Source organism: Manihot esculenta, chromosome 2, assembly GCF_001659605.2.
Source record: "Manihot esculenta cultivar AM560-2 chromosome 2, M.esculenta_v8, whole genome shotgun sequence".
Taxonomy (NCBI): domain Eukaryota; kingdom Viridiplantae; phylum Streptophyta; class Magnoliopsida; order Malpighiales; family Euphorbiaceae; genus Manihot; species Manihot esculenta.
The window spans coordinates 31,836,554-31,861,744 of record NC_035162.2 but is presented as its reverse complement, the minus strand read 5'-3'; the positions used below and the strand labels follow the sequence as shown (position 1 = coordinate 31,861,744).

General features: G+C 33.8%; 1 protein-coding gene across 4 annotated transcripts in view; it reads left to right on the top strand.

Moving 5' to 3' along the window:
- Positions 1–25,191, top strand: part of LOC110609196 (rab3 GTPase-activating protein catalytic subunit) — a 49,329-nt gene that overhangs the window by 3,509 nt on the left and 20,629 nt on the right. For 3 of the 4 annotated variants that reach the window (XM_021748614.2, XM_021748616.2, XM_021748613.2), the window contains exons 6-20: positions 9–76; positions 151–248; positions 734–905; positions 1,140–1,377; positions 1,747–1,873; positions 6,444–6,550; positions 6,675–6,770; positions 7,720–7,848; positions 7,982–8,115; positions 20,045–20,122; positions 20,280–20,353; positions 21,673–21,856; positions 21,963–22,034; positions 24,212–24,251; positions 24,591–24,865. In XM_021748614.2, coding sequence (XP_021604306.1) covers positions 9–76; positions 151–248; positions 734–905; positions 1,140–1,377; positions 1,747–1,873; positions 6,444–6,550; positions 6,675–6,770; positions 7,720–7,848; positions 7,982–8,115; positions 20,045–20,122; positions 20,280–20,353; positions 21,673–21,856; positions 21,963–22,034; positions 24,212–24,251; positions 24,591–24,865 — 1,892 coding nt within the window. The remainder of the gene's footprint in view (positions 1–8; positions 77–150; positions 249–733; positions 906–1,139; positions 1,378–1,746; positions 1,874–6,443; positions 6,551–6,674; positions 6,771–7,719; positions 7,849–7,981; positions 8,116–20,044; positions 20,123–20,279; positions 20,354–21,672; positions 21,857–21,962; positions 22,035–24,211; positions 24,252–24,590; positions 24,866–25,191) is intronic. The other variant, XM_021748615.2, reaches the window with a different exon arrangement.

Sequence of the window (25,191 nt, the reverse complement as noted above, 5' to 3'; positions counted from 1 at the left end):
TGGCACAGGAAAAGTAGCAGATTGGGATTGCACTTTGCATGATTTGCAGTTATGCTTTGGTGTGAAGGAATTTTTGGTATGCTATAATCTTGTTATTTAGCATTATCTGATACTTTCTTTATCTTATCAAAAATGTGTTTGCATCACCAGGTGATTGCTCCTCAAAGTGCCAGTGGTGTGGTTCTTGATGCACCAGAGGCTAGCAAGCTCTTAAGTGCAGTTGCAATTGCTTTGACAAACTGTTCCAGGTGGGCATTGAGTTGAAAATATTGCTGTTTAGCTGTCAGTGAAGTATGGTGGTAAACAGGCCTGAGTGATATATTTTGCACACGAACATTGTGTTTAGGTCGATGTCTTACTGATATATTTCAGCCTTGCCCAATATAATACAGTAGATGTTTTGATAATTGTGCATGTATATTAAAAGCATATTTGGGATTGATTTTTGAGGCCAAAAAAGTTCTTTTTAGAAAAAGCACCATTTTAGATGTTGAAAAAAGCAGTTTAGAAAAACTGTTTTGTTATGTTGGTATTATTATCACTAAATTATATTAAAAATAATTTAAAATTATTTTTTAATATTTTCTAAATAGTATATTTAAGAAAGTGTTTTCTCAATAGTAGTTTCAACAGTGATGCCAAATGACCCTAAACTATATTTGTAATTAGAATCCATTGCTCTATCTGTTGCATGCCAAACATGGATTCTACGTCTTATACTTTGAATTTGCAGCTTGTGGCCAGCATTTGTTCCAGTACATGATCCTTCTCGAAAAGCTTATATTGGAATTCAAAATATGGGAACTGTTTTCACTAGAAGATTTGAGGCAGACCATATCAGTAGCCAGGTTCCAGTAAAACTCATGCATTTGGAAGGCTTATACGAGCTATTTGTTTCTAAGTTTGTAAGTTGCTACTAATGTTCATTATTACAATAATGTGCACATTTCCTCCACTGTTACTATTCTACCAAGCTTGTGGATAGCTGGACCTTGGTCTTTTATATATATTTATCTTCCTTTGACCTGTCATGCCAAGTGTGTAAGAATGTTCTCAAAAGAGTTTCGTGTGGTTGACATGGATGGTCAACTATTGGATTTTTTCCTTCTCAATGATATTTTGTTTATCTGATTTTTAAGGCTTACTCCACGGTGGATTATGCAATGAGACTTTTCAAAGTTCAGTTTACAATGAAGTCAACATACAGAACTATTCCCAATGATGATGATGATGACGACAGTGATCTACAGAGACCTGCTGCAGAAATTGAAGATTATGGAATAACTCCTAGTGGTGACACTGACACATCTAACAGATCACAGTGGGATGATGATTGTCCTTGGAGTGAGTGGTATTCTGCAGAGAACCCAGTAAAAGGTAGACTTGTTTTGTTTTTCACAATTTTGAATGCATCATATTTGACGTTGTGTGAATTGTAGACTTTGAAATGTTCTGGTGAATTTTCTTTTCCAAGAGCATGTGCCTTTTATTTGGAGCATGCTTTCTTTACATAAGCTGAGCATGAATGTTAAATTAGATGTCTAATAATTCTCCTTTCATATTGTCTTCATTAATTTCTCTTTTTCTGCCACCTTCTTTTCTTCCATTATTTTGGGGCATTGAGGTACTTGATATTACTTATGTCTTTATGAACTAATATAAACATGTCTGATGGTTATGTTTTATCAGACCCTTTGATTCTGGAAACTGATCTATTTGTTACTGTGATACATTAACTGCTCTCAGGAATTGAATTAATCGCTACGTGGTCAGAGAAGATGGTTGAGAGCTCTCTTGAAATGGCTGAATTAGAAAATGCGTCACCCCATGATGCTGAGAAATGGATGATACTTGCAATCCTCTCACCAAATTTGTAAGAATCCCCCCTTCCCTAAATAAATCTTATAATTGAAGTACTATTTGAAATTTGAATGCATATGGTTGTCATAGTTACTACCCACCATTGTTGTTAAAATTGCAAGTTAAATCGTAACGATTTTATAATATTATGAGTTATAACTTATAGTTATCTAAATGACTCAAAATGTATGTAAACATGAAATCAAGAGACAAACTTGGGTTTTCAAATAGCGAAAATCAAAATGATTTTGTGAGTTTACAATAATGTATTTGGAATTTAAAACTGTAAAAGGTTACCTTTTTATTGAGTAAAATCATTGCCATTTGTTTATTTTAACATCATTTCTAGATTTTTAAGTTTTTAAATATAGTAACAACTATTATTATTTTATGATAAGTGTCATCACATGTACACACACATATTTTCTTTTTTTAGACCAAAATGTGTTATATCGTTGTATCATAATTATAACCTAATTTCTAGTAGAATAATAATAGCAACTCCAATGAAACAATTCCAGTAGCTTCCCGCTGATGTAACAGCTTTGATACTAATTCTTACATAATCATATTATCCATCATAGAATAATATAAATTAGAGAAGAAATAGAGAAATGAAAGGGAGGAATAGGAGAAGAGAGAATTAGGAGAAAGAAGAATTTAGCAAGAGGAAATAGTAGATCTTTATTGATTAGAATTTTAGAATGACAATCCTGGAGCCATTCCTTCTCTTTTATAGGCCAGTATCTTCTAAAAACAGCTAGAATTAACTGTTCTGCCAATTCCTTCTTCCCTAACAGATTTGTAACAATCTCCAGACAATTACACAGAATATAACTTGCCTCTTAACTATTACTAGACTCTTATATGTAACATTACTCCCTCCATGAGTGCATTCTTGTCTCCAAGAATTCTCAAAGTCTGAAGCTGAAACTGCAAAGGTTCTGTCATCCTAAATAACCTCCTTTGCTAATAAGAAATTTAACTCCAGCTGAATGACCCATAAAGCTTGATGAAGGTGCTAAACTTTCTTCCTTTTCCTTCTCCAAATTTCCCATGCTTGTTCCTTCAAGACCACAATAGCATTTGATGTCATAACCTTCTTCCTTTCTCTTCTTGCTATTTCCCATTTATCTTCCATAAGAATTCCAGGATTATAACAGTTGAACTCACCATCTTGGCTCCCAAAATACTGCAACTTGTTTCCAACACTCAATACCTATTGTGGTTTTAAATCGCAGCGTGGCCACGGCGCCGGCAATGGAAACCAGCCTGTAACGGCTGTAATATAAAGTAGATCAAGTAAACTAATAGCTCGAAGTACGATTTTAACTTAAAACTTACACTTTAATCCACACAAATTAAACAAAAAAGTGAAAAACAGCAACTAAACATAATCTGATTTAATAATAATTTCTGAAAAATAGTTTAAAATGACAAAAACCATATAGTCATTATAGATCAGGTAAACTAATAGCTCAAAGTATTATTTTAATTCAAAACTAACACTTCAGTCTATAAAAAATTTGAAAAAATAGCAATTATAAATAAAATATGGTAATAAGAACTCACCTTTTAGAAGAGATAGGCTTGAAAATGAAGTAGTTAATGATGGATCTAAACTTGTATGAGAAAGTTTTAGATATTTGAGAGAGAAAAGGAAGAGAAAACTTTGCCTCTAAAGTCTGAAGTTGCTGGAGCATTTTTGGAACAGGTAAAAAGTGGGAAAGAGGCAGCAGAAGAGTGAATATAAGGGAGTTTGAATTTTTTGTAACGACTGTTACCATTACTTCGTTGTCGGTAATGACCATTACGCTTCAACTTAGAGGGAACCGTTGTATAACGGCCTAACAGATAACGGCCCGTTGGCCCCTAAAAACCATTATGTTATGTAAGGACCGTTTTTTGAAACCTTGATACCTATTGACAAAAAAAAAAAAAAGAAGAACATAAGGACATTGTAATTTTATGTGCAATAATAAAGACTTGAGCTTAAATTATAACGGCCTAACAGATAACGGCCTGTTGGCCCCTAAAAACCATTATGTTATGTAACGACCGTTTTTTGAAACCTTTGATACCTATTGACAAAAAAAAAAAAAAAAAGAAGAACATAAGGACATTGTAATTTTATGTGCAATAATAAAGACTTGAGCTTAAATTATAACGGCCTAACAGATAACGGCCTGTTGGCCCCTAAAAACCATTATGTTATGTAACGACCGTTTTTTGAAACCTTTGATACCTATTGACAAAAAAAAAAAAAAAAGAAGAACATAAGGACATTGTAATTTTATGTGCAATAATAAAGACTTGAGCTTAAATTGAAAATAAAATAAAAGTTAAAATAGAATTGAAATAAGAACCAAAACTGAATTATACGGAAATTGCTTAGAACCAAACCGATTACTGTTATGTAATGGCCGTTTCAGCTGCAACTCAAGGAGGGCTGTTGTATAACGGCCTAATGGGTAACGGCTCCCCTAAAAACAGTTATATAACGGCCATTACATTAGCTAATTGCTGTTTTTTAAAACCCTGATACCTATTGACAAAAAAAAAAAAAGAACATAAAGAACATTGTAACTCTATGTGCAATAATAAAGGCTTGAGCTTAAATTGAAATTAAAATTAAAGTTAAAATAGAATCGGAACAGAATTGAAATTGAAATTGTACCAAAATTGCTTAGAGCTGAACCGAAATGTATATCAAAATTTGGTTCCGAGTCTAGTTCCTAAAAATTAAAGAATTGAAGGTTTGATTCCATTTCTGATTCTTAGCTAGAACCGGAACTGAACACTCTTTTAAAGTTTAAAGGGGTATCGGTGATGGTACCTCCGAAAAAACCTATAAATATGCGCTTTTAATGTAGATTTTGATTGGAAAATTGGAAATTGAGGGATTTGAATGTTTTATAGCTTTTAATTTTTGTTACTTTCAATTTAGGATTTTTAATATTGACTGTTATGAAATTTCCAATTTTATCTTTTTTATATTTTCTTTAATTACAAAATTATAAAATATATCTTTATTTATTAAGTAGTGTGAAATTATTATTTTTGGCAAAAAATTAGATGCAGCTGACCATAAATAAAATTTGCTGACTAATTCAGCGCTAAGCTTAACTTTGTCCTAATGATGCATTTACTAAAAGTTTAGGGGTCGATTTGGCCTTTGCTCCTATAATATAACTGCATGCCTTTATTTGTCCCAAGTATGAAATGGCATTGTGGGTTTCATCCTTTTGGCCGGCAATTTCTTTATGGTCCTAATGGGTGTTGGTAGATTGTCTTGTTGAAATTTAAATTGAAGAGAATTTATATGGTATTTGGGTGGAAAAATGCAATGTTTAGAATCTTTAGACAATGATTATTCTTGTATTATTTTGCTGGCTCTTTTCAGTTATGGCTTCCTTGATTAGAATTTAACACTTAGTTGGCCTGGATTATCCGGCCAATTAGCACCAAAATCACATCCGATTTGTGATGGTTGGACTGCTTGAACTGTGAACGGGCTGTAAGACTGATTTGATCCCCAGTCTTGTTTTTATTTTTTAAATACTTTGATTTAAACCAATTTAAGTATAAAATAAATTTAAAGAGACCAGTTTTTGAACCTTAAGCTTTCATATGGTGGATTTATGGTGAAAGGTCCAAATGGGAGGGAGTTTGAGATTGTGTAAAGTTATTAATATTGCCTTATAACTAAAATGGAAACAAGCTAAAGAGTAAAACCCTCTTATCAATTTGTTGTGGCACTTTATTTTTTGATAGATCGTTAGTGTTGTTGATAGAGTTGGACATATTTGTAGAAGTGCAGGAAAGTTGGAGAGAAATATAAATTTTACTGAATGAAATTTGTAAAGTTACACTTCAAATCTATCAACAATATAACTCTAGAACAAATAGAATAATTCAAGAACTAACACTAAACGAATCAATGTTTCAGGCACCACTTGCCAGAACTATGAATTACTCAGAACATATCCTCAATTCCTAACTTCATTTTATAGCCTCCTGGCTTCCTTGTTACTTGGAGTCTTCAGGTTCAGGTTGCATCATCATTTTTCCAGCTAAATTGACTCTTCTTTAGCAACCTGATTGTTATGAGGTGGATTAGCCTTATCCAGTGAGCAGATTTGGTTGCCCTTCATCCTTCTCTTTTTTTTTTTCTAATAAAACCAGAGATGTCCTGGAACCATTATCCATTCTTTTCCCAGTATCCACAACAGTTAGTTTGGTGCTTTTTGTGTAATATTTGTCTGTTTATAACCTTAAATTCTACAAATTACAGTTTTTCACAATCCTAATCCTAGTGTGAATGTCCCAAATATTTCACCTGTTATACTCCTGCATCATCACTTGGTTATTTGTTAAATAATATACTTTTGATTTGTGTTACTATGTTTAAGGTGAAGGCACCAAAACATATTCTCATTGGAATTGGATATAACAACTCCTACGTTTTATATGGATAACTAATTTTGCATTTAGTGGACAATGTTTTCTTGTGGTTACAGTTGCTGTTTGTAAATTTCATTAGAAGTGATGCATTTGAGCTGAAACACTGTTGTCCTGTGAAGGACTAGTTCAGGAGGAAACAGCACTGGATTTGCTTCCCAACTGCGCGTTTTGGTTGATGCTTTAAATGTGTCTTTTGATGCCCATTTCATGGAGGATTTTGTGTCAGGTGTGAAATTATTCCACATGTATTCTCCTGTTAGTTTACTTCATAAATTTCTATATACTGGATTAATACATATGCAATCTACTTAGAGCCTTGCAATAATTTCTTTACTGTTGTTCACTTGTAGCAGTTGAAAACCCAAGTTCTGATAATCTCAAATCCTCAATGGTTGTACCACCACCAACAGTAATAGATCGGCTGCTCAAAGATCTTTTTCATGAGGGTATGTTTTCTCTTTTTGTTTTTTTTTTTTTCAATGGGCCCCTTCCTGTTTTTTGTGGTTCATATTCATATTGTAGTCATATCATTTTGTTAGCTCTGCAATATTCTTGTTTGGTCCTTAATTCTTCCATTGGGGTGGGGGGTGGGCTGTGTGCATGCATATTTTTTAAGCTTTATCCTTTCCTTCTAGGCTGTAGGTGATTGTATACTCTGCTTTGATCTCTATTTACTTCTCTTTTTCTTTGTTTAATCAATGATGAATCCAATAAGAGCATGCCAAACAAGACTTGTTAGATGGACTAAATAATATGGATATTTAAAATTGCAGGGACTAAATTATATATAGCGCAAATTACAGGGACTATACAATATAAATGTCCAGGCTAAGTTGGTTGTTTCCTTTGATAGAAGAACTAAGGAGTTTGATTCACCAAATATGAGATATTTTAATTGAGTGATTTAAAAATAGGGATTAAGTAGTTAATTTTGATAAAAGATAAGGACCTGATTGTAATTCACACTTTTTCCTCATAAAAATAATTTAGTTGCAAATAAAACTTGGGCCTGTGCGAGGATTTTAACAGAAGATATGAATTGATTGAAAAGAATGATTGCCATGGATTTTAATAGAAGATATTGTCCTTGTTATATGGGAAAAAGGAGTTGGGTAAACAATCGCAATAGGTGGACTTGGATTAGGATCTTATAGGTTTGTTACATGCCGAGGCTATGTTATTGGGATTTAAAGAACATCCAATGGAAAAACTAGTTGGGAAATTGAGGGTAATTGTTGTTTGGCAATTATTATTCCAAGCAATTAAATTCTTTGATAACCCCTGAATGATTTTGTAGCTTGCATAAAAATTTGATTTAGTTCATTTTTGGAATCTATTAAATGGGAATATTGAATACCTCATTTAAAGTCTTCAACATCCCTCTTTCTGTCACAGGAGCTCAACTCCCAGATTTTGCCAAAGGTGAGCATAAGAACTCTCGAGCTATTAAAGGCGCGCCTTTAGGATCGCTTTTTGCTCAGTTTTGTCTACATTCACTCTGGGTTGGGAGCTGCAACATACGTGGTATGCATGGCTTGTTTATTTTATTGAATATCAATTCGAATGTTAATTGCCAATTTGTATAAAACATGAAACTCAGTAAGATCTTTACTCAATTATTCTTGACTGGTTCTGCTTTTCTATTTGAATATTTTAGCTATTGCTGTGCTCTGGATAGAGTTTATTCGAGAGGTCCGTTGGTGTTGGGAGGAGTCGCAGCCATTGCCCAAAATGCATGCTAATGGTTCCATTGACCTGTCAACTTGTTTGATTAACCAGAAATTGCAAATGGTAATGATATATATTTTTGAAATGAAAATGGTTGACCTTGCCTCAAGCAATTAATTCATCATTCAAGACGAGAATTAAGATTTCCAAAAATTACATGCTTTGCATTTTGTTAATTTTTTTTTTTTTAATGATAGGTTGGAATTTATAAACATTTATAAATTATAGGGTTGGGATTCAGTGTAACTTAAACATTGTGAACAATGAAGTTTAAACTGTGTAATTATTGTCGTAGTGTGAAGAAATTGGGAAATGAATGTCTCTTTTGTTCTTAATGGGCTTAAAAAGAGAGATCAATGTTAAACTTCTTGTTGTACGCTTATGTTTTTGCTAGTTTGACATTCTAGCACTCAGGGTTGAGCTTTCTCTGACTATATAAAAATGATATACATAATCAAAGAAGTACTTAATGTTCTGAGATTTAAGATGAAAGTATCTTAAGATGATGTAGGTTCAATGTTTATAATCATCTATGTTCATGGTGTCTATGTTTGTTTAAGCATATTTGCTGCTGTTTTATTGTTTTATAAATATAGGAGTTGGTAATACATTTGTGATTTCTTGATTTAATAGAAAACAGAGGTGGCAGCTGTTTTGTCTCTTGCTTTGGTTTTGCTAGTCAATAATATGCCTTTTGCTTACAGGAATTCAGCCACAATCAGTCATATTTTTCTATCATGGAAAACCCTTGAAACATCCAATCTGGAGTGCTAATCTATTTCTAATTCAAGGAGCACCAAAAATCTCCATAGTCACCTTATTAGTTTACTAGAAACTGCACCTAGTTTTAATTTTTTTCCCAACAAATTTATGTTAAATACTAATCCTTTACATGAAAAGATTGAAACCTAACAGTACTTTCATCAAGCATAATCCTAGCACATGTTTGTTAGAAAGGTAATTTGAATGTGATTCTTGAAATGAGATTCCATTTCCTATTCAGTACACTAAATGAATCCTATGTTAAATACTAATCCTTTACATGAAAAGATTGAAACCTAACAGTACTTTCATCAAGCAAAATCCTAGCTCATGTTTGTTTTGGCTAAGAAAGGTAAATTGAATGTGATTCTTGAAATGGGATTCCATTTCCTATTCAGTACACTAAATGAATCCTAATTGCCACAAAATTTTCATTTTTTCATACATTGAATTAATGTTAAATGTCACAAACTCAAATATATTTTTTAACATTGTCATTGGATTTTACTAAATTATCTAAAATATAAATTGAAATTGGATTTTGGGAAAAGGATATCTAGATCACATCCAATATCTTATGTAGTTTCTTTGCAAGGTGAACCAAACATGTTGTCACATATTATAGGAAGAAGTATAGGAAAAATGTTAAGGGAATGTAATGGGATAGAAATATAAGAATATTACTGTTATAAATAACAAACTACCAACTGGTAGAGCTGTGTATAGGTAAAGTAGGAGTTAGTTACTACCTGGGACCCTATAAATCCCAGTATATCCCATTGTAAAGGCGTTGTGAATCATATATACAATACACTATTGCCTTCTCCCTTATTTCTTACTCTAATTCTCTCTTATTCTCTCATCCTCATTGTTCTTCTTCTTTTCTCATTTGTCTCTCCATTCACCCCTGTTAGAGAATCATCTCTAATCTTATAAAGCACTAAAGTTTTCTTATTCCTAATCTTCTTGTTGTTGAAGTTCGATGTGCTACTGGAGATTCCATCTGCACATGCTCTGAATATGGAAGGTCCTTTGATTAGGAGATGAGATGCTTTTCAAGGGGAATCCTTTTATTTTTCTCAAAATATTTTCATGGAAATTTCAAGTTGAGTGTTTTTATTTGTGAGTTGCTAATTATAGTATGGAAATAGGTTTCATTGATATTTGGGAATTTAATGAGTTAACCTGTTGGATAAGGTTGTGGGGCATGAAAGAAAGGGCTGAGACCAATAACAAAAGATTCAGGGTGTATGACCTTGATTATGTAGTCAACACTTAGCATTTTGCTTAGAGAGTTTCATAAGGCATCTTTCGTTGGGGGGCTTCATAATTAGTACACGGGTAAACTGAGTTGCATCCCCAAGAGGCTAAAATGCACAAGTGGAAGTGGTAATGCTTAACATGCCAAGAAACAAGAACTGGAAGCAAAATTGGTACAACAAGAAGTGTATCAATCAAACCTCCAATCAACTTTTCTCTAGAGGTCGTAAAAAACGCAAGATACGAGCTGCTTTCACCATTGTTAATTTGTTATGAAAACTAAATTTGTATAGATATGTGCTTGATTATAGGTTTGATCTTAGGCTTAATAGCTTGATTTTAGGCTTAGTCTAGGAATTCACCTTCCTTCTTTAGCTAGGACTCTTGTATATAAATATGTACTAAAATTCAAAGTTCACATGGTATCAAAGCCTTTAATTCTTTGAGGCTTGGGCAATATTCACGAGTATTGTTCATTGATGCATGTCTTTTCCTTGCAACGTCGCTGCTGCACCTAGTTCTTCTGTTTTGCCTTTGCCTTGTGATTGCATACCTGTGTGCTGTTTTGGCGTCTTTGTCTTCATGGTGCTTTGGGGTTTTTGGTTCTATGACTTTCTGATATGCCTTCAATGCTGTTATGGTTCTTGGTGCTTTATTTAAGGAGATTAGTAGTTAGCGGCTTTGATTCTGACTATGGCTCAGTAAAAGATTTCTATTAGATTCTTTTATCTTGTCAGATGGTAGTCACGCATGAGAAAATTATTTTAGTATCTGCAAACGAATTTCCTCAGTTCTCTCGATATAAACAATTGTTAAGGTTCACCAATTCCTGTCATTACTATCAGTAAATTAGGTACACCCACCTCTTCTCTTGTCTTTACTCTTACACAGCTTATTGATGCTATAGATTATATGACAGGTAATTTGAGTCTTTATCTGCTTTTCAATCTCATACAACCTCTCCTCTATTATTTTAGCTGATGATCTACCTCTTGTGTTGTTAGTTCTAGGATTACAAACCCTACACCGTCTGCCTCTTTATCATCTGTTTTATATTTGCTGCATCTTTCTTTTAATTTGCTTTTTATGAGTAAACTTACTAATTGTTATCTCATTCTTTCTTGGTCATTGTGTTTTTAGGATCTTTTCTATGAAGTATATTATTGGTCATGGTCGTGAGTCTAGATTTCTCTATGTTGTAGACCAATAAGGTCTCTTGTATATTCTAATATCTCAACTCTTTTTGAAATTTATTATCGATTAGGACATGCTTCCCTATTTGTCTTAAAGAAATTGTGTCCTCAGTTGCAATCATTGTCAACTTTAGAATGTGAGTCATGAGTTTGCCAAACACCATATTTTACCTTTTGTTGCTAGAATCGATAAACAAGCATCATCTCTCTTTTTGAGTTAGTACATCTGATATTTGAGATCCTTGTCCTTAATGTTTCTAAATCTAGATTTAAGTCATGGTTACTTGATTGTTTTTGATAAAGAATCGTTCTGAGTTATTTTTGATAAAGAATCATTCTGAGTTGTTTTCTATCTTTTGTGCCTTTTGTTGTGAGATTAAAACTTAGTTCAACATTCTTGTGTGGGTATTACGAAGTGATAATGGCAAAAAAATATTTTTCTGCAAACTTTCAAACCATGTTACAAAATGGAATACTTCATCGGCTTTCTTGTGCGGATACACCATCTCAAAATAGTGTTGTCCAAAGAAAAAATTTGCATCTTTTTGAGGTTAGGTTGCTCGAGCCCTTTTGTTTCAAATTAAAGTTCCAAAAGAATTCTGGGCAGATGTTTCTGCAACTTGTTTTTTAATTAATCGGATGCCATTTTCTATTCTTCATGGTGATATTCCTTGTCCAATCTTATTTTCGTCTAAATCTTTATTACCTATTGAATATCGTATATTTGGTTGTACTTGCTTTGTGTGAGATATTCATCCACAAATCACTAAATTGGATTTTGAATCTCTTAAATGTGTCTTCCTTGGTTATTTTAGACTTCAAAAAGAGTACAAATATTTCTCTCTAATCCTTAATCATTATCTTGCTTTTGGTGATATTATATTCTTTGAGTCTACCTCTACCCCTTTTCTCTCCATCTCCCATTTATAAAAGTCAAGGGAGGTGATAGAGTTAGGAACTTAATCAATTGCTGCAAGAGAAGAAAATAGGAAAATATTTGTATTGAGCTTTCTATTAACCCAAGAACTCAATTCCAGGAATATCTCCCGTCTAGCAAAGTTAGCCCAGCCTAAGCATACAACATGCCTCTCTCCTCTTACTATACTTATTTATACACACCAAATCTAGCTATCCTCTGTATTCGAGATTCCCGGTAACATATAACTAATTTCTAATATTCTACTAAGTGCCCTTTCTCATCAAATTCCTAAGCCCTTGTCTTGTTGTTTCTGAATCGTTTCTTGTAATAGACTCTTAGCGGAATGACTTTTGGGTTGGGTTCATAATTTGATCTATATCAGCAGGAAGATAATTTATTAGTATATTCTGTTAAACAAGTGTCTGTGATAGACTCGAAAGTCTATAGTTTAGTCTGCTGCTTTAGTTTTTGTTTGCTGCAATATTATTCATTTATTAATTGTCATTTAATAAGTCAAATTAGTGCTTGATTTTCTCAGCAAATCATGGCAATTAATGCTTGATTCTCTTAGCAAATCATGGCTAATATATTGTATGTAGTGCCGTTGGTGGCCTTAGAAATAGGATCAAGTTGTTTCATTCTTTTTCTATTTAAACCTTTTGTATTTTCAGCAGAGGGAAAAGAAAAGAAAAAAAAAAATATCAATTAAGAGAAAATCTCTTTGGTTCATTCTCACCATAAGTAGAATACTATCTTGGCTTTGACTGGGACCTATCAGTGGTATCAGAGCCGCACTCCTAGTTTCTTCTTTCTCTTTTTTTTCATGGCGACAAACAAAGAGCGAATTGAGAATTTGGAAGCTGGCCTTGGTCAGCTCCAGGAAACTGTATCAAAAATGGAACAGGGATTTCGCAATGAGCTGCAACAAATCACAGCAGCCATTACTAAGATCTCTGAACTATCGCTTCCTAGTAAAGAAGCATCAAGCAGTGTCGGTGACCAAACCAATCAGGTTCGCGACAAACAAGTTGGACCTAGGGATGGAGGTAAACCATTTTATTCTGCGAAATTGGCAAAATTAGAATTTCCTAAATACTCTGGGGATGACCCAACCGAATGGTTCACAAGAGTGGATCAATTTTTTGAGTACCAGGGAACTCCAGCTGCCGAAAAAGTCTCCTTGGCCTCTTATCACCTTCGAGGAGAGGCGAATGAATGGTGGCAGTGGCTTCGCCGAACTCACACTGAAGCGGGGACAACAGTGACGTGGGACATATTTTCTGAGGAATTGTGGTCTCGTTTTGGGCTCACTGATTGTGAGGATTTTGACGAATCCTTATAAAAAATTCAGCAAACAGGACCCCTACGTGACTATCAACGAGAATTTGAAAGACTGGGCAATCGGGTTAAGGGATGGACGCAGAAGGCGTTAGTGGGAACGTTTATGGGAGGTTTGAAGCCTGAAATTGCCGAAGGAATTCGAATGTTCAAACCGAAAACGTTAAAAGACGCCATCAGTTTGGCTCGGATGAAAGACGAGCAATTACAACGACAAAAGTCAGATTCTAAACATGAAAGTGTGTTGTCTCCGACAAGGAACAAGCCTAGCACTCCATTAAAGCGCTTAAACTGGGAGGAGATGCAGAATCGGCGAACAGCTGGTTTGTGTTTCAATTGCGATGAGAAGTTTACTCCTGGACATAGATGTGCAAAGCCACAACTGCTTCTTTTGGATGGTAGACTTGAAACCGAAGAGGATGATGAAGGCGGCGGTTCGGAAAAGGCAATTAAATTGCAGAGAGGTCTCCAATTTTGATGTTTGATTCCTTTCTTTGAACCTTGAGGACAAGGTTCTTTTGGGAGAGGGGAGTAATGATAGACTCGAAAGTCTATAGTTTAGTCTGCTGCTTTAGTTTTTGTTTGCTGCAATATTATTCATTTATTAATTGTCATTTAATAAGTCAAATTAGTGCTTGATTTTCTCAGCAAATCATGGCAATTAATGCTTGATTCTCTTAGCAAATCATGGCTAATATATTGTATGTAGTGCCGTTGGTGGCCTTAGAAATAGGATCAAGTTGTTTCATTCTTTTTCTATTTAAACCTTTTGTATTTTCAGCATAGGGAAAAGAAAAGAAAAAAAAAAAATCAATTAAGAGAAAATCTCTTTGGTTCATTCTCACCATAAGTAGAATACTATCTTGGCTTTGACTGGGACCTATCAGTCTGTACCTCCATCTTTGAAGATTTTGAGAGTTTATTGCTGTAAAAAATTGATGTTTACATGCTATGTGCATTTTAATTTATATATAAAGAATAAAAGTTAATAAGGAAATTATAAGGAATAAAATCTCTATAATCATGCCCTACAATTTAGCCTAAAATATGACATGAGATTCACCGTTGAGATCTGCACTTAATCTTTGTAGTTATATCCTAAAGATCTCCTCATTAGTCAACACTCCCCCTCAAGTTTGTGCATAGATATCATATATGTCCAACTTGCAAACTAAGTTGTGGTAGGTCTTCTTATTAAGCCCTATAGTGAATACATCAGCTAGCTGCCTGTCAGAAGTCACATGGATTAAGTTTATGGCATAATCTATTGTTTTTTCTTTAATGAAGTGCCGATCAATTTGTTTGGTCATGTTAAACCAGATTATGAGCTATATTGATGACAACTTTATGCTCACAAGAGCAATTTGTCCCTTTCCAACAATTTCAATTCCTCCAACAGTCTTTGCAACCACAAGAGTTTGCAAATACCTTGTGCCATAGCTCTATACTAAGCTTCAACACTTGATCGAGCAATGATACTTTGCTTTTTACTTCTCTAAATGACAAGATTTCCTTCCACAAGTGTATAGTAACCAGTGGTTGATCTCTTACCATCAAGAAATTCAGCCCAATCTACATCTGTCAATGTATTTATTCGGAAATGACCATATTTGGAGAATAAGAGACCTTTTTAGGGGCAGATTTTAGGTATCGCAGAATGCGGAAAATAGTTTGCATATGTGAGTCACGAGGGTCGTGCATAAATTGACTGCATATGCAATGTTTGGTCGAGTGTATGAGAGATAAATCAATCTCCTCACCAACCTCTGATATCTCCGGACTCACCAATCTCGGCTTGTAGCTTGTGATTGCTCTCCATAGGAGACTGTTGGTTTGCAGTCTAACATACCAGTCTCTTCAAGAAGATCGAGAATATACTTCCTCTAAGAAATAAAGATTCCCTTACTTGATCTAGCAACCTTAATTTTCAGGAAATATTGAAGTTTTTCTAGATTTTTGATATCAAATTCCTGAGCTAAAAATTTCTTCGATCAAGCCATTTCTTCTTTCTCATCTTCTGTCATAATGATGTCATCAACCTAAACTATAAGAAGAGTGACTTTACCCTAATGATGTCTAATAAATAGATATGATCAGTATTGCTCTGTTGATAGCCAAAAGAAACTATGGCTCTGCTGAATCTGTCAAACCATGCTCTATATGACTGTTTTAGTTCATACAAGGTCTTTTTCGGTCTGCATACCTTTTCTTGTGTTTTCTCGTCAGCAAATCCTAGAGGAATCTCCATAGACACCTCATCTTCTAAATCTTCATGGAGAAATACATTTTTCAGATCAAACTGCAGTAAGTCCCAATTAAGATTGGCAGCACATGATAAAAAGATTCTGATTGAGTTCATTTTAGCAATAAAGGTAAATGATTCTTGATAATCCACTCCATAAGTTTGAGTCAATCTCTTAACAACTAGTTTGGCCTTGAATCTTTCAATTGAACCCTCAGCTTTATGTTTCACAGTGAATACCCATTTGCAACCCATTAGTTTTTTTCCAGAGAAAGAGACACCAACTCTCTTAGTCTCATTTTTAGCCAATGCTTTTATTTCTTGAACCATTGCTCTTTTTACTTAGGATATTTGAGAGTTTCCTTCTAATTCCGTGGGATAGACATAGCAGAAATAGGCAAGACAAGAGCTCTATAGGATAGAGACAGGAGACATAAGAGAGGAAGTTAAAAATAAAGTGTTTAGTGCACGATCTTTTCTTTGAGCAATTGGTTTATTTAAATCATCAATGAGCTCAAGGGTTAGAGATAACTCACCAGATGGAGAAGAGGAAGATTATTGATACTGAATGGGCTACTTAATGGCTTTTTATATTCTATTGTCTATTCTTGAGTATCTTCTTAAATCCTGTTATTATTTGGCACAGTAAATAAAAGTCATAAACTAACGGCTATCAAATGGGAAAATAGTCTGTGTAGGTTCCCAAGCATCAAAATGGAGTCATAAAAAGAGTCATACTCCTATTATTATTCAAAGGATAAGGGTTTCTTGTATGCTTACCATACTCACAAGTATCACAAAATAAAAATCCGAACTTTGTCCTGAAAGATAAATCAGGATAAAGTTTTTCTAAAACATAAAAGGAGGGATATCCTAATTGTCTATGCCACTGTATGATTTCTTGGTTAACATCCTTATTTTCTCCAAAAAGAAAATAAGAGCATGAGATGAACTAAAACCCGGATTCTCTTCCAACATATATAAGCCATTATGTAGTCTACCATTGCGAAGTTCTTGAATAATACAATGGTCACGAAAAAATTTAATTTTGTAGTTAAGAATTTTGATAAGAGCACTAATAAATAAAAAATTAATAGGAAATTGAGGAACATAAAGGACACATGATAGCTTAATAGATGGAGTACAAATAATAAAACGGGTTCCAGAGGTAGGAGTAAGAGAATCATATTTTGACATTGTCATTTTGTAGACATAGAAGATAATTAAAAAAGTCTTTAGAGAAGCCCATCATGTGTCTATTTGCGCCAGAATCAATAATCTATGGAGTACTATCAAAAGATGAAGCAATGGCATTATCAGAAGTCTTTACATTACCCACACTTGTCATTTTCTTGACTGCCATGTCAAGGAGAAGGGAAAAATTACCTTTTTTTGTTAAAAAAAGGAAAAAAAAGCCATTGTTCATTAGAGAAACAAAGGGGAAAGGGCACGGATCTGGGTTGGTCAAAGGCATGGCTCAAGAGATCGTAGGAAAGGAGCACCGTTGGAAAAGGGCACCGGAGAGTGATTGATGTGCCAATGTGTGGAAAGGATGTTGAGTCTGTGGTGGCTCGTGAGCTCATGTGCGTGGCCGGAACAGAGGTGCATCATTGGGAATAGGTCGGAAATCTGATGGGTATTCTCCTGGTATGAGCGGTGTTAGTCAACCCCTCTATAGAGCCTATAAAAACTTTAACTTTGTGAACTCGGAATGCTTATGCTAAATAAAGTTGGCAAAGCTCTGATAACATGAAGATTTTGAGAGAGTTCATTGCTGTAAAAAATTAATGTTTACAAGCTTTGTGCATTCTAATTTATACATGAAGAATCAAAGCTAATAAGGAAATTATAAGGAATAAAATCTCTGCAATTATGCTCTATAATTTAGGCTAAAATATGGCATAAGATTTGCCCATGAGATTAGCCCTTAATCTTTGCAGTCATGTCCCAAAGATCTCCTCATTAGTCAACAACCTCTTATAGGTCTGTCTGCAGCGGTGACTGTTCATCTCCTTGTTGTTCATATTTACTTTAGGAGATTTGAGACTCTTCATCTCCTTGTTCATATTTATTCTATGAGATTTGAGACTCTTGACTTAGCCCATCGACCAACTATTTCTTCGTTTGAAGATCCAACCTCCATTACGGCTCGTGAGTCTAACTTAGACCTTTACCATTGCCCTTCATAAAAGTAAATGTTCTTGCACTTATCTTTTATTTTATTTATTATGATCAATTATCCTCTTTTTCTCATTGTTTTGTCACTACTTTAAATTCTTTTTCAGTCCTTCGAACTATGAGTGAGGCATTATCTCATCCTGGCTAGCTTATTGCAATGAAGGAGGAAATAATGATATGACACTAATAGTACTTGGGAATTGGTTTCTTTGCCCTAAAGAAAGCGGGCGATTAGATATAATTAGGTATTCACAATGAAGGTAAACCCTAATGGAATTATTGCTCGTTTTAAGGCCCGTTTATTTGTGTTATGCTCATACTTATGGAGTTGACTATTCTGACACTGTCTCCAGTTGCCTAGCTGGGTTTTGTTTGACTGTTTGTTTCTTTGGCACTTACATATGCTTGGCCTTATACTAGCTAAACATTAAGAATGCTTTTTTTCATGGTGATCTTAGAAGGAAATTTATATTGAGCAACCACCAAGGTTTGTTGCTAGGGAGAGTTAGGGAAGATTTGCATACTTCGGAAATCTCTTTATGGCTAAAAACAGAATCCATGGGCATGGTTTGACAAATTTAACAAGGTAGTCTAAAAGTTTGGTATGCAGATGAGTAAGTGTGATTACTCAGTGTTTTATAGAAACTCTGATGATGGATTAACCCTAGTAGTAGTATGTGGATAATATTGTTATTACAGGCATTGATGTTGCGGACACTACATCTCTAAAAGAGTTTCGTAAGTTATAGTTTCATACGAAAGATTTAGGCTCTTTGAAATACTTTTTCTGTATTGAGGTTACAAGATGTAAAAAAGGTATTTTCTTATCCAAAATTATTGGCTGAAACAAGAAGGTTTAGTGCTAAGCCTTGCAATGCACCAATGACTTTGAATTTCCAACGCACCGCAGAAGATAGTGAGTTGGTTTGCATATCTTGAAATGTATAGGAGATTAGTGGGCAAGCTAAATTATTTAACAATGACTCGTCCAAACATTTCATATTTAGTTAGTGTTGTGAGCCAGTTTATGTCCTCTTCTACCATTGTTCATCTGAAAGTTTTGAGACAAATCCTTTATTACTTGAAAGAAGGCACAGTCAGAATCAAAGATTGTTAGGAGGTCAACAATAGGGTATTGTATTTTTGTGGAAGGTAACCAAGTGTCATGGAAAAGTAAACCGATCTGTAGCACAAGCTGAATGTGAGATTTTGTGGGTACTTCAACTGCTAAAAGAAGCTGGTTTCAAGAACTTATTGCTTGCTAAATTGTGGTGTGAAAATCAAGTGGCCATCCACATTGCTTTTAATTCGAGGTTTCATGAGCTGACAAAACATATAGAGATTGATTGTCATTTCATATGTGAAAAGATCCAACAAAGGATAATCTCAACTGGACATGTCAAAATTAGAGAACAATCGGGGGGATATCTTTACTAAAGCTTTAAATGAAACCTGGGTTGATTATATATGTTACAAGTTGGGTATGATTAATATTTTTGCTCCAATTTGAGGGGGAGTGGTATGGAAACTAAATATGTATAGATATGTGCTAAGATTATAGGGTTGATCTTAGGCTTAATAGCTTGATAGGTTTAATATAGGAATTCACATTCCTTCTTTAGTTAAGACTCTTGTATATAAATTTGTACTATTCTTCCACACTCATACAGAAAATTCAAAATTCACAACTATAATTAGAAAAAAGAAGAAAGTGCAGCTACAACCGCATTGCCATATAAAGTTGTTAATGCATGGTAGCACAGCAAAATGGAATGGTAGAAAGAGTGAATTAATATCTGACTTGGGAAAATATGGATATAGGAATATACTAGTTCTAGAAAATGTTTTGTAATGTCAAAAATCTTTTAGAGCTTTCTGTTGACTTCATATCAACTTGATCCCCTGCTGTCATTATTGCTGGGATTCTAGATATATATTTTTATTTCATTATTCCTTTTGGTTTGGAGTTTGGACAATCAGATCCTCTGTACAAAATGGTATTTGAGAAGATTGGAGAGCTTCTAATGTGCCTTGTCTATTTTCTTTTCATATCACTTCTGCTGGCAAGAAAAGCATCTGATTTAGCTTTTTATTGTTCAGCTTGCTATATGCATTGAGAAGAAGTGTGAACTGAATGAAGAATTTCAAGATTGTCTAGAAGGCAATGATCATATCAAGGTGATTTAGCTGCTTGTTGCTTTGTTCTTTTGAGCTTTCTGCTGCTTAACATGTTGATATTACTTTGATTTTGAATCTTGTTGTTTCAACTTTACAATTATGCAATTATATGTTCTTTCAACTAAACATTTATATGTTTGTTCAATTGCTTATGCAGGAAGATGGTCTAGTAGGAAATAAGACAACTAATATGCCTATGCCTCGTGAAAAGTTTTATGGGATTCGTGACAGGTGAACTAAACAAGTGAGAGCTCCTTTTAGTTTCTACATAAAACTGGCTAGCTCAACAGGTCTATTAAATGCTTTCCATTTTTGTTATTTTTATTTGTTTGACTTTAACAAATTTTTACTATTTTTTTGGCTGATAATTTTTCATTGAAGTGCACCAATTAATGTAGCAATTCCTCCCTTGGAGTATGTGAAGAGGAAATCAGTAATAAGCTTGAAAATGTGGAGCACATGTGATTTTCTTTTTCATAAATTATAGGAGTATTTTTCTTCATCTTTCACCTCTATGTTATAGTGGCTAGTTCTGATGATACTTTTGCGATTAGTTTGTTTCCTAAATGTGTTAAAGTTGTTTCTATGGTTTATCTCTTTTCCTTGAATCATGTGGATGGATGTAGGCGTGCAGCAAATTACTTAAGGTCTGGTTGGTTCAGCTGTAATGGTTAGAGGCCAGCTGTTTGTAGTCAGCACTCAGCAGTTATAACTGATTGTAATTTTTTGGTAATTCAGTGGTTGAGGTAGTGGTTAGATTATAAAATTAGTATTTAGGATATATATAAATATATATATATATCTTATCTTTTTATATATTATGTGATAGATTTTATTTATTATATATAAATGAATTTCTCATTAGATGTACTTTTTAATAATTTGAATATCTACATGCACAAAATTATCTACTTTTCATGTTTTTTATATTTTAATTAATTATTTGCATAATTTTATTGTGTGAGCATGTTTTATCTACTTATATTTATGTGTATATTAAAAATGTTGAAGATACAAATAGAAGTTGTTTTTATTATTAAATTATTACAAAACCCCGCTTTTGAGCATAAAAAGAATATCTTATTGAACTTTTTCGGATTTTTAGAATTCCAACACCAACTTTTCTCTCTGGTTTGCCAAACACCTATCTTTAGCTGTTGAAGTTTCAGTAGCCAATTGTTGTCTCCGAAAGCTGAACTAAATGGGCACTGAATTCGATCAAATAAACATGAACCTGCATGTTGGGAATTGGAATATTAATCTGCATACTGGTCAAAAACTTTCATGATTTTTCTATCCTTTCATTTTTGGTCTCTTGAATTATGTTACCATGAAATTGAGGTTTGACTAGCAACGCTGGGTCTTGAATGGCAGTTTTTCTTTTTCTTTTTTTTTTCTTTTTTTTTTTTGCCAGTAGGAAAAAGGGAAACACGGTTGCTTCTCACTGGATTAAATTTAGTTTATTTGACTCGGCCTTTTATCTTTGGAAATGATTTATTTTTGTAAATGGTTTGCATGTAAGACTAGAACTCTTTCTGCATGTGTTGCAGCCCCTTGATTCCAGATGGATTGCATGGTTCTGAACCAATCAAGTCAGAGTCTTGTAGGATGCATAAAGATGTGTCATCTACTGATGAAAAATCTGCAGATCGTAAAAGGAGAGGTTCAGCTGGTGCAGTGGGATCTATGAAGCTGCTGAAGTCCTATCAGAGCATGCATGCACCTTTCACTCTGGTTTCTATCTCTAGACACTTGACCACTTTTGGCTTTCTTATTACAATTTCATTATCCCAAGGTTCAATAGATAATATTACTCATATTTATCTGGAAATTGTTATAGGATCCACCACTGATGACAGAAGACATGCATGAAGAACGACTGCAGGCCGTTGAAGCATTTGGTGATTCTTTTGTAAGTTTAAATTCTTTATATATCTCATTTTTTTTTTCAATGGTTAATTCGGGAAATGCTGGAAGAAGATGGTCATTTAATTGCTCTGTTTGAAAAATTTTCGCATAGTTTATATGGGTTCATCTTGAATCACTTCAAATCTCCATAACTGTAATGCCAAAATGTGTATACTGTCTTGTCAGAAGATATAATGGGGTCACGGTATGTTATGGTCCAGATAGTGGATTGCTTCATGGGATGGTAGATGGGGAAAGAGCTCATTAGAGGGAGCTTTTAACACCTCAGCCTTGTTAATGGGAGAGCCTTAGATCTCAAATTGTTTGTAATTCTTTTGCTTATTTTATTGAATAAAAATAAACCCCTTAAGGTTTATATAGGATTTCTAATTAAAATAGAAAACTAATACAAGTAATTATCTAGATAATAAGTTATTAAGATAAGATAATCAAAATCTAATAAAAACTAATAAGATAAGATAATAGATAAACATAATCTATTTGTTATGGATTTATTTTATCCGCTTTCTGGAAAATGAGCTTGTCCTCAAGTTTAAAGGTAGAATATGCAGTCTTAAATTAATTAATAGACTCCCATGTGGTTTCAAATTCAGGACAACCTTGCCAACTAACTAATATTTTTCAAACTCTGGTGTCTGGACCAAATATAATGACTCTATGTCCCTTTTCATCACACGAGGAAAAGTCAATTTTAGCATTTTCGAGCGCAATAGGTAGCTCTATCATCTCACTCACTTGTTGACTAAAATTTTGTTACCTACTACTCATCTATCTTGTTTATGGTCTGCCCCCTTATTGAAGGTGCAAACTAGATCAGTTAAGTCATTTAAACGTAATCGTTGTATGAGAAAATTCAGCTTCTCTACTAGATTTGTTAAATCAGCCATGAAGACCGGCTTTGATGCCAAGTCGTTATGGTCCCGAACAGTGGATGTGTCACGAGATGATAGATGGGGAAGGCGTTCATTAAAGGGAGGTTTTAACACCTCAGACTCGTTAACGAGAGAGTCTTGGATCTCAAATTGTTTATAATTCTTTTGCGTATTTTATTGAATAAAAATAAACCCCTTATATAGTGGAGGTTCATATAGGACTTCTAATTAAAATAGAAGTCTAATAGAAGTAATTATCTAGATAATAAGTTATTAAGATAAGATAATCAAAATCTAATAACAACTAATAAGATAAAATAGTAGATAAACATAATCTGTTTGTTATAGATAATCAAAATCTAATAACAACTAATAAAACAGTACCTCTGCAGCAAACAGCAGAGTGGTGCTCAATGCAAAATAACCAGGGATAGAAATATATAGCTCTAGATTGGCCTGTACAATATGTTGTGGACTGTGGATTGGTGAATGGCTCTTGGGTACACGATGAACCCGAAAACCATAAACGAATCTACAATGTAGGAACCTAACTAAACTGAATTTATGGTACTGTTTTGGTTTGGTTACTGTTTGTATCAAAGTCCCGAATTAAACCCTGTCCGAACCAAAAGAATTGAATCCAAATTTGATATTTTTATACATTACACAATTTCAATTAATATATATATATATATAAATAAGTCATACAGGAATAAAACTATAAGCTGTCTAAATATATTTCTCATTCCCCTTATTTGTATATTAATAATTGAATTGATAAAATTAAGATTGATTACTATTGGTCCCTTTTTTTAATGTAAAGATGAGATTATGTAAATATGGATGTTACTATTAATATTCAAATGTTACAGATTTGATTCCATTGTAAGTGGAAGTTTGAGTTGATAGTTATTAATTGTTTTATAATTAATATCATATCAGTTAAGCTAATACAAGAAATAATTTTGATATATTTTCTGCTGAAGTTAATTTTATACTAATTTAATTGGAACAATTTAAAATTCAGTGATTTTTATGGACAAATTGGTGCTGGTTCAGTGCTGAAATTTACTGAGGAGTCTAGTGAGCATGGATGAAATTATGACCCCTTTTTATGCTTGAAAGATCATCCTTCTATACATGCGCCTATTATTTGGCAAGCAAAATAATATCTATAGATCTTCTGTCTTTGTTTATTTCTTGTAACTATGAGTTTTATATTTCTGGTATATATGTTTGCTGGAATATTCCTATTGTCGTCAACTGGCATTCTATTATTTTATTGCAGAACTTTTCTGCTCAGTTGGAAAGAGAGATCTTATCATCAGGTACTGTATAAGCTTCAAAATCTTGTAATATCAATCGGTTTGCTTCTCTTTGGAACCCCCAAGCCTCACATCATTATTAGTTTCTCTCTCTCTCTCTCTGTGTATATATATATATATATATTAAAAACTACTGCTATTATTATTAATATTTATCTTCGGGAACGAGGAGGGGAGTTGGAATTGTTGAATCTCATTTGGATTCACTTTCTTTTTTTTTACACTACGTGACAAATTCATTTGGTTATTTACTTATTTATATCTTTTATGTTTCAATTACATATTCAGTTTCTTTCCACCATTTAAATGTTCTTAATCAATGACTTGAAAATTTTGAATTAGACATGGCAGCATTCAAAGCGGCAAATCCTGATGCCATTTTCGAAGATTTTATTCGGTGGCATTCTCCTGGGGATTGGGAGAATGATGAGACGGAAAGAAGTGGACCATCTGGAAACTCAATGGATGGTTTGAAGGATGATTGGCCTCCTCGAGGCCGACTTTCACAGCGAATGTCTGAGCATGGAAACTTATGGCGGAAAATTTGGAATGATGCACCTGCTTTGCCTGCTTATGAGCAGAAACCACTTTTAGACCCAAATCGAGAAGGAGAGAAGGTTCTTTTCTTTCTTTCTTTCTTTATTTTTATCCTATTTTTGTGCCCTGAAAAGAGACATGAAATTAAATATAATTGGCCCTTCTTTAAAGCTTAATGATAAAAAAATTCAAAACATTTTTGTGTTTTCCAATTTATCAGCAACTTTTCATTTTGAAAATTTTATCCCGATTGCCAGCATATTTCTAATTCTAACATTTTCCTGCTGAACCTTCAATTCTATTTTTGACTGATCCATGGCCACCCATGATAATCTAACCCTACCACTACCATCAACACGTGGAAGTTTAATCTTGATCTCCATGGTGCATAAAAGATGAAGCTTCG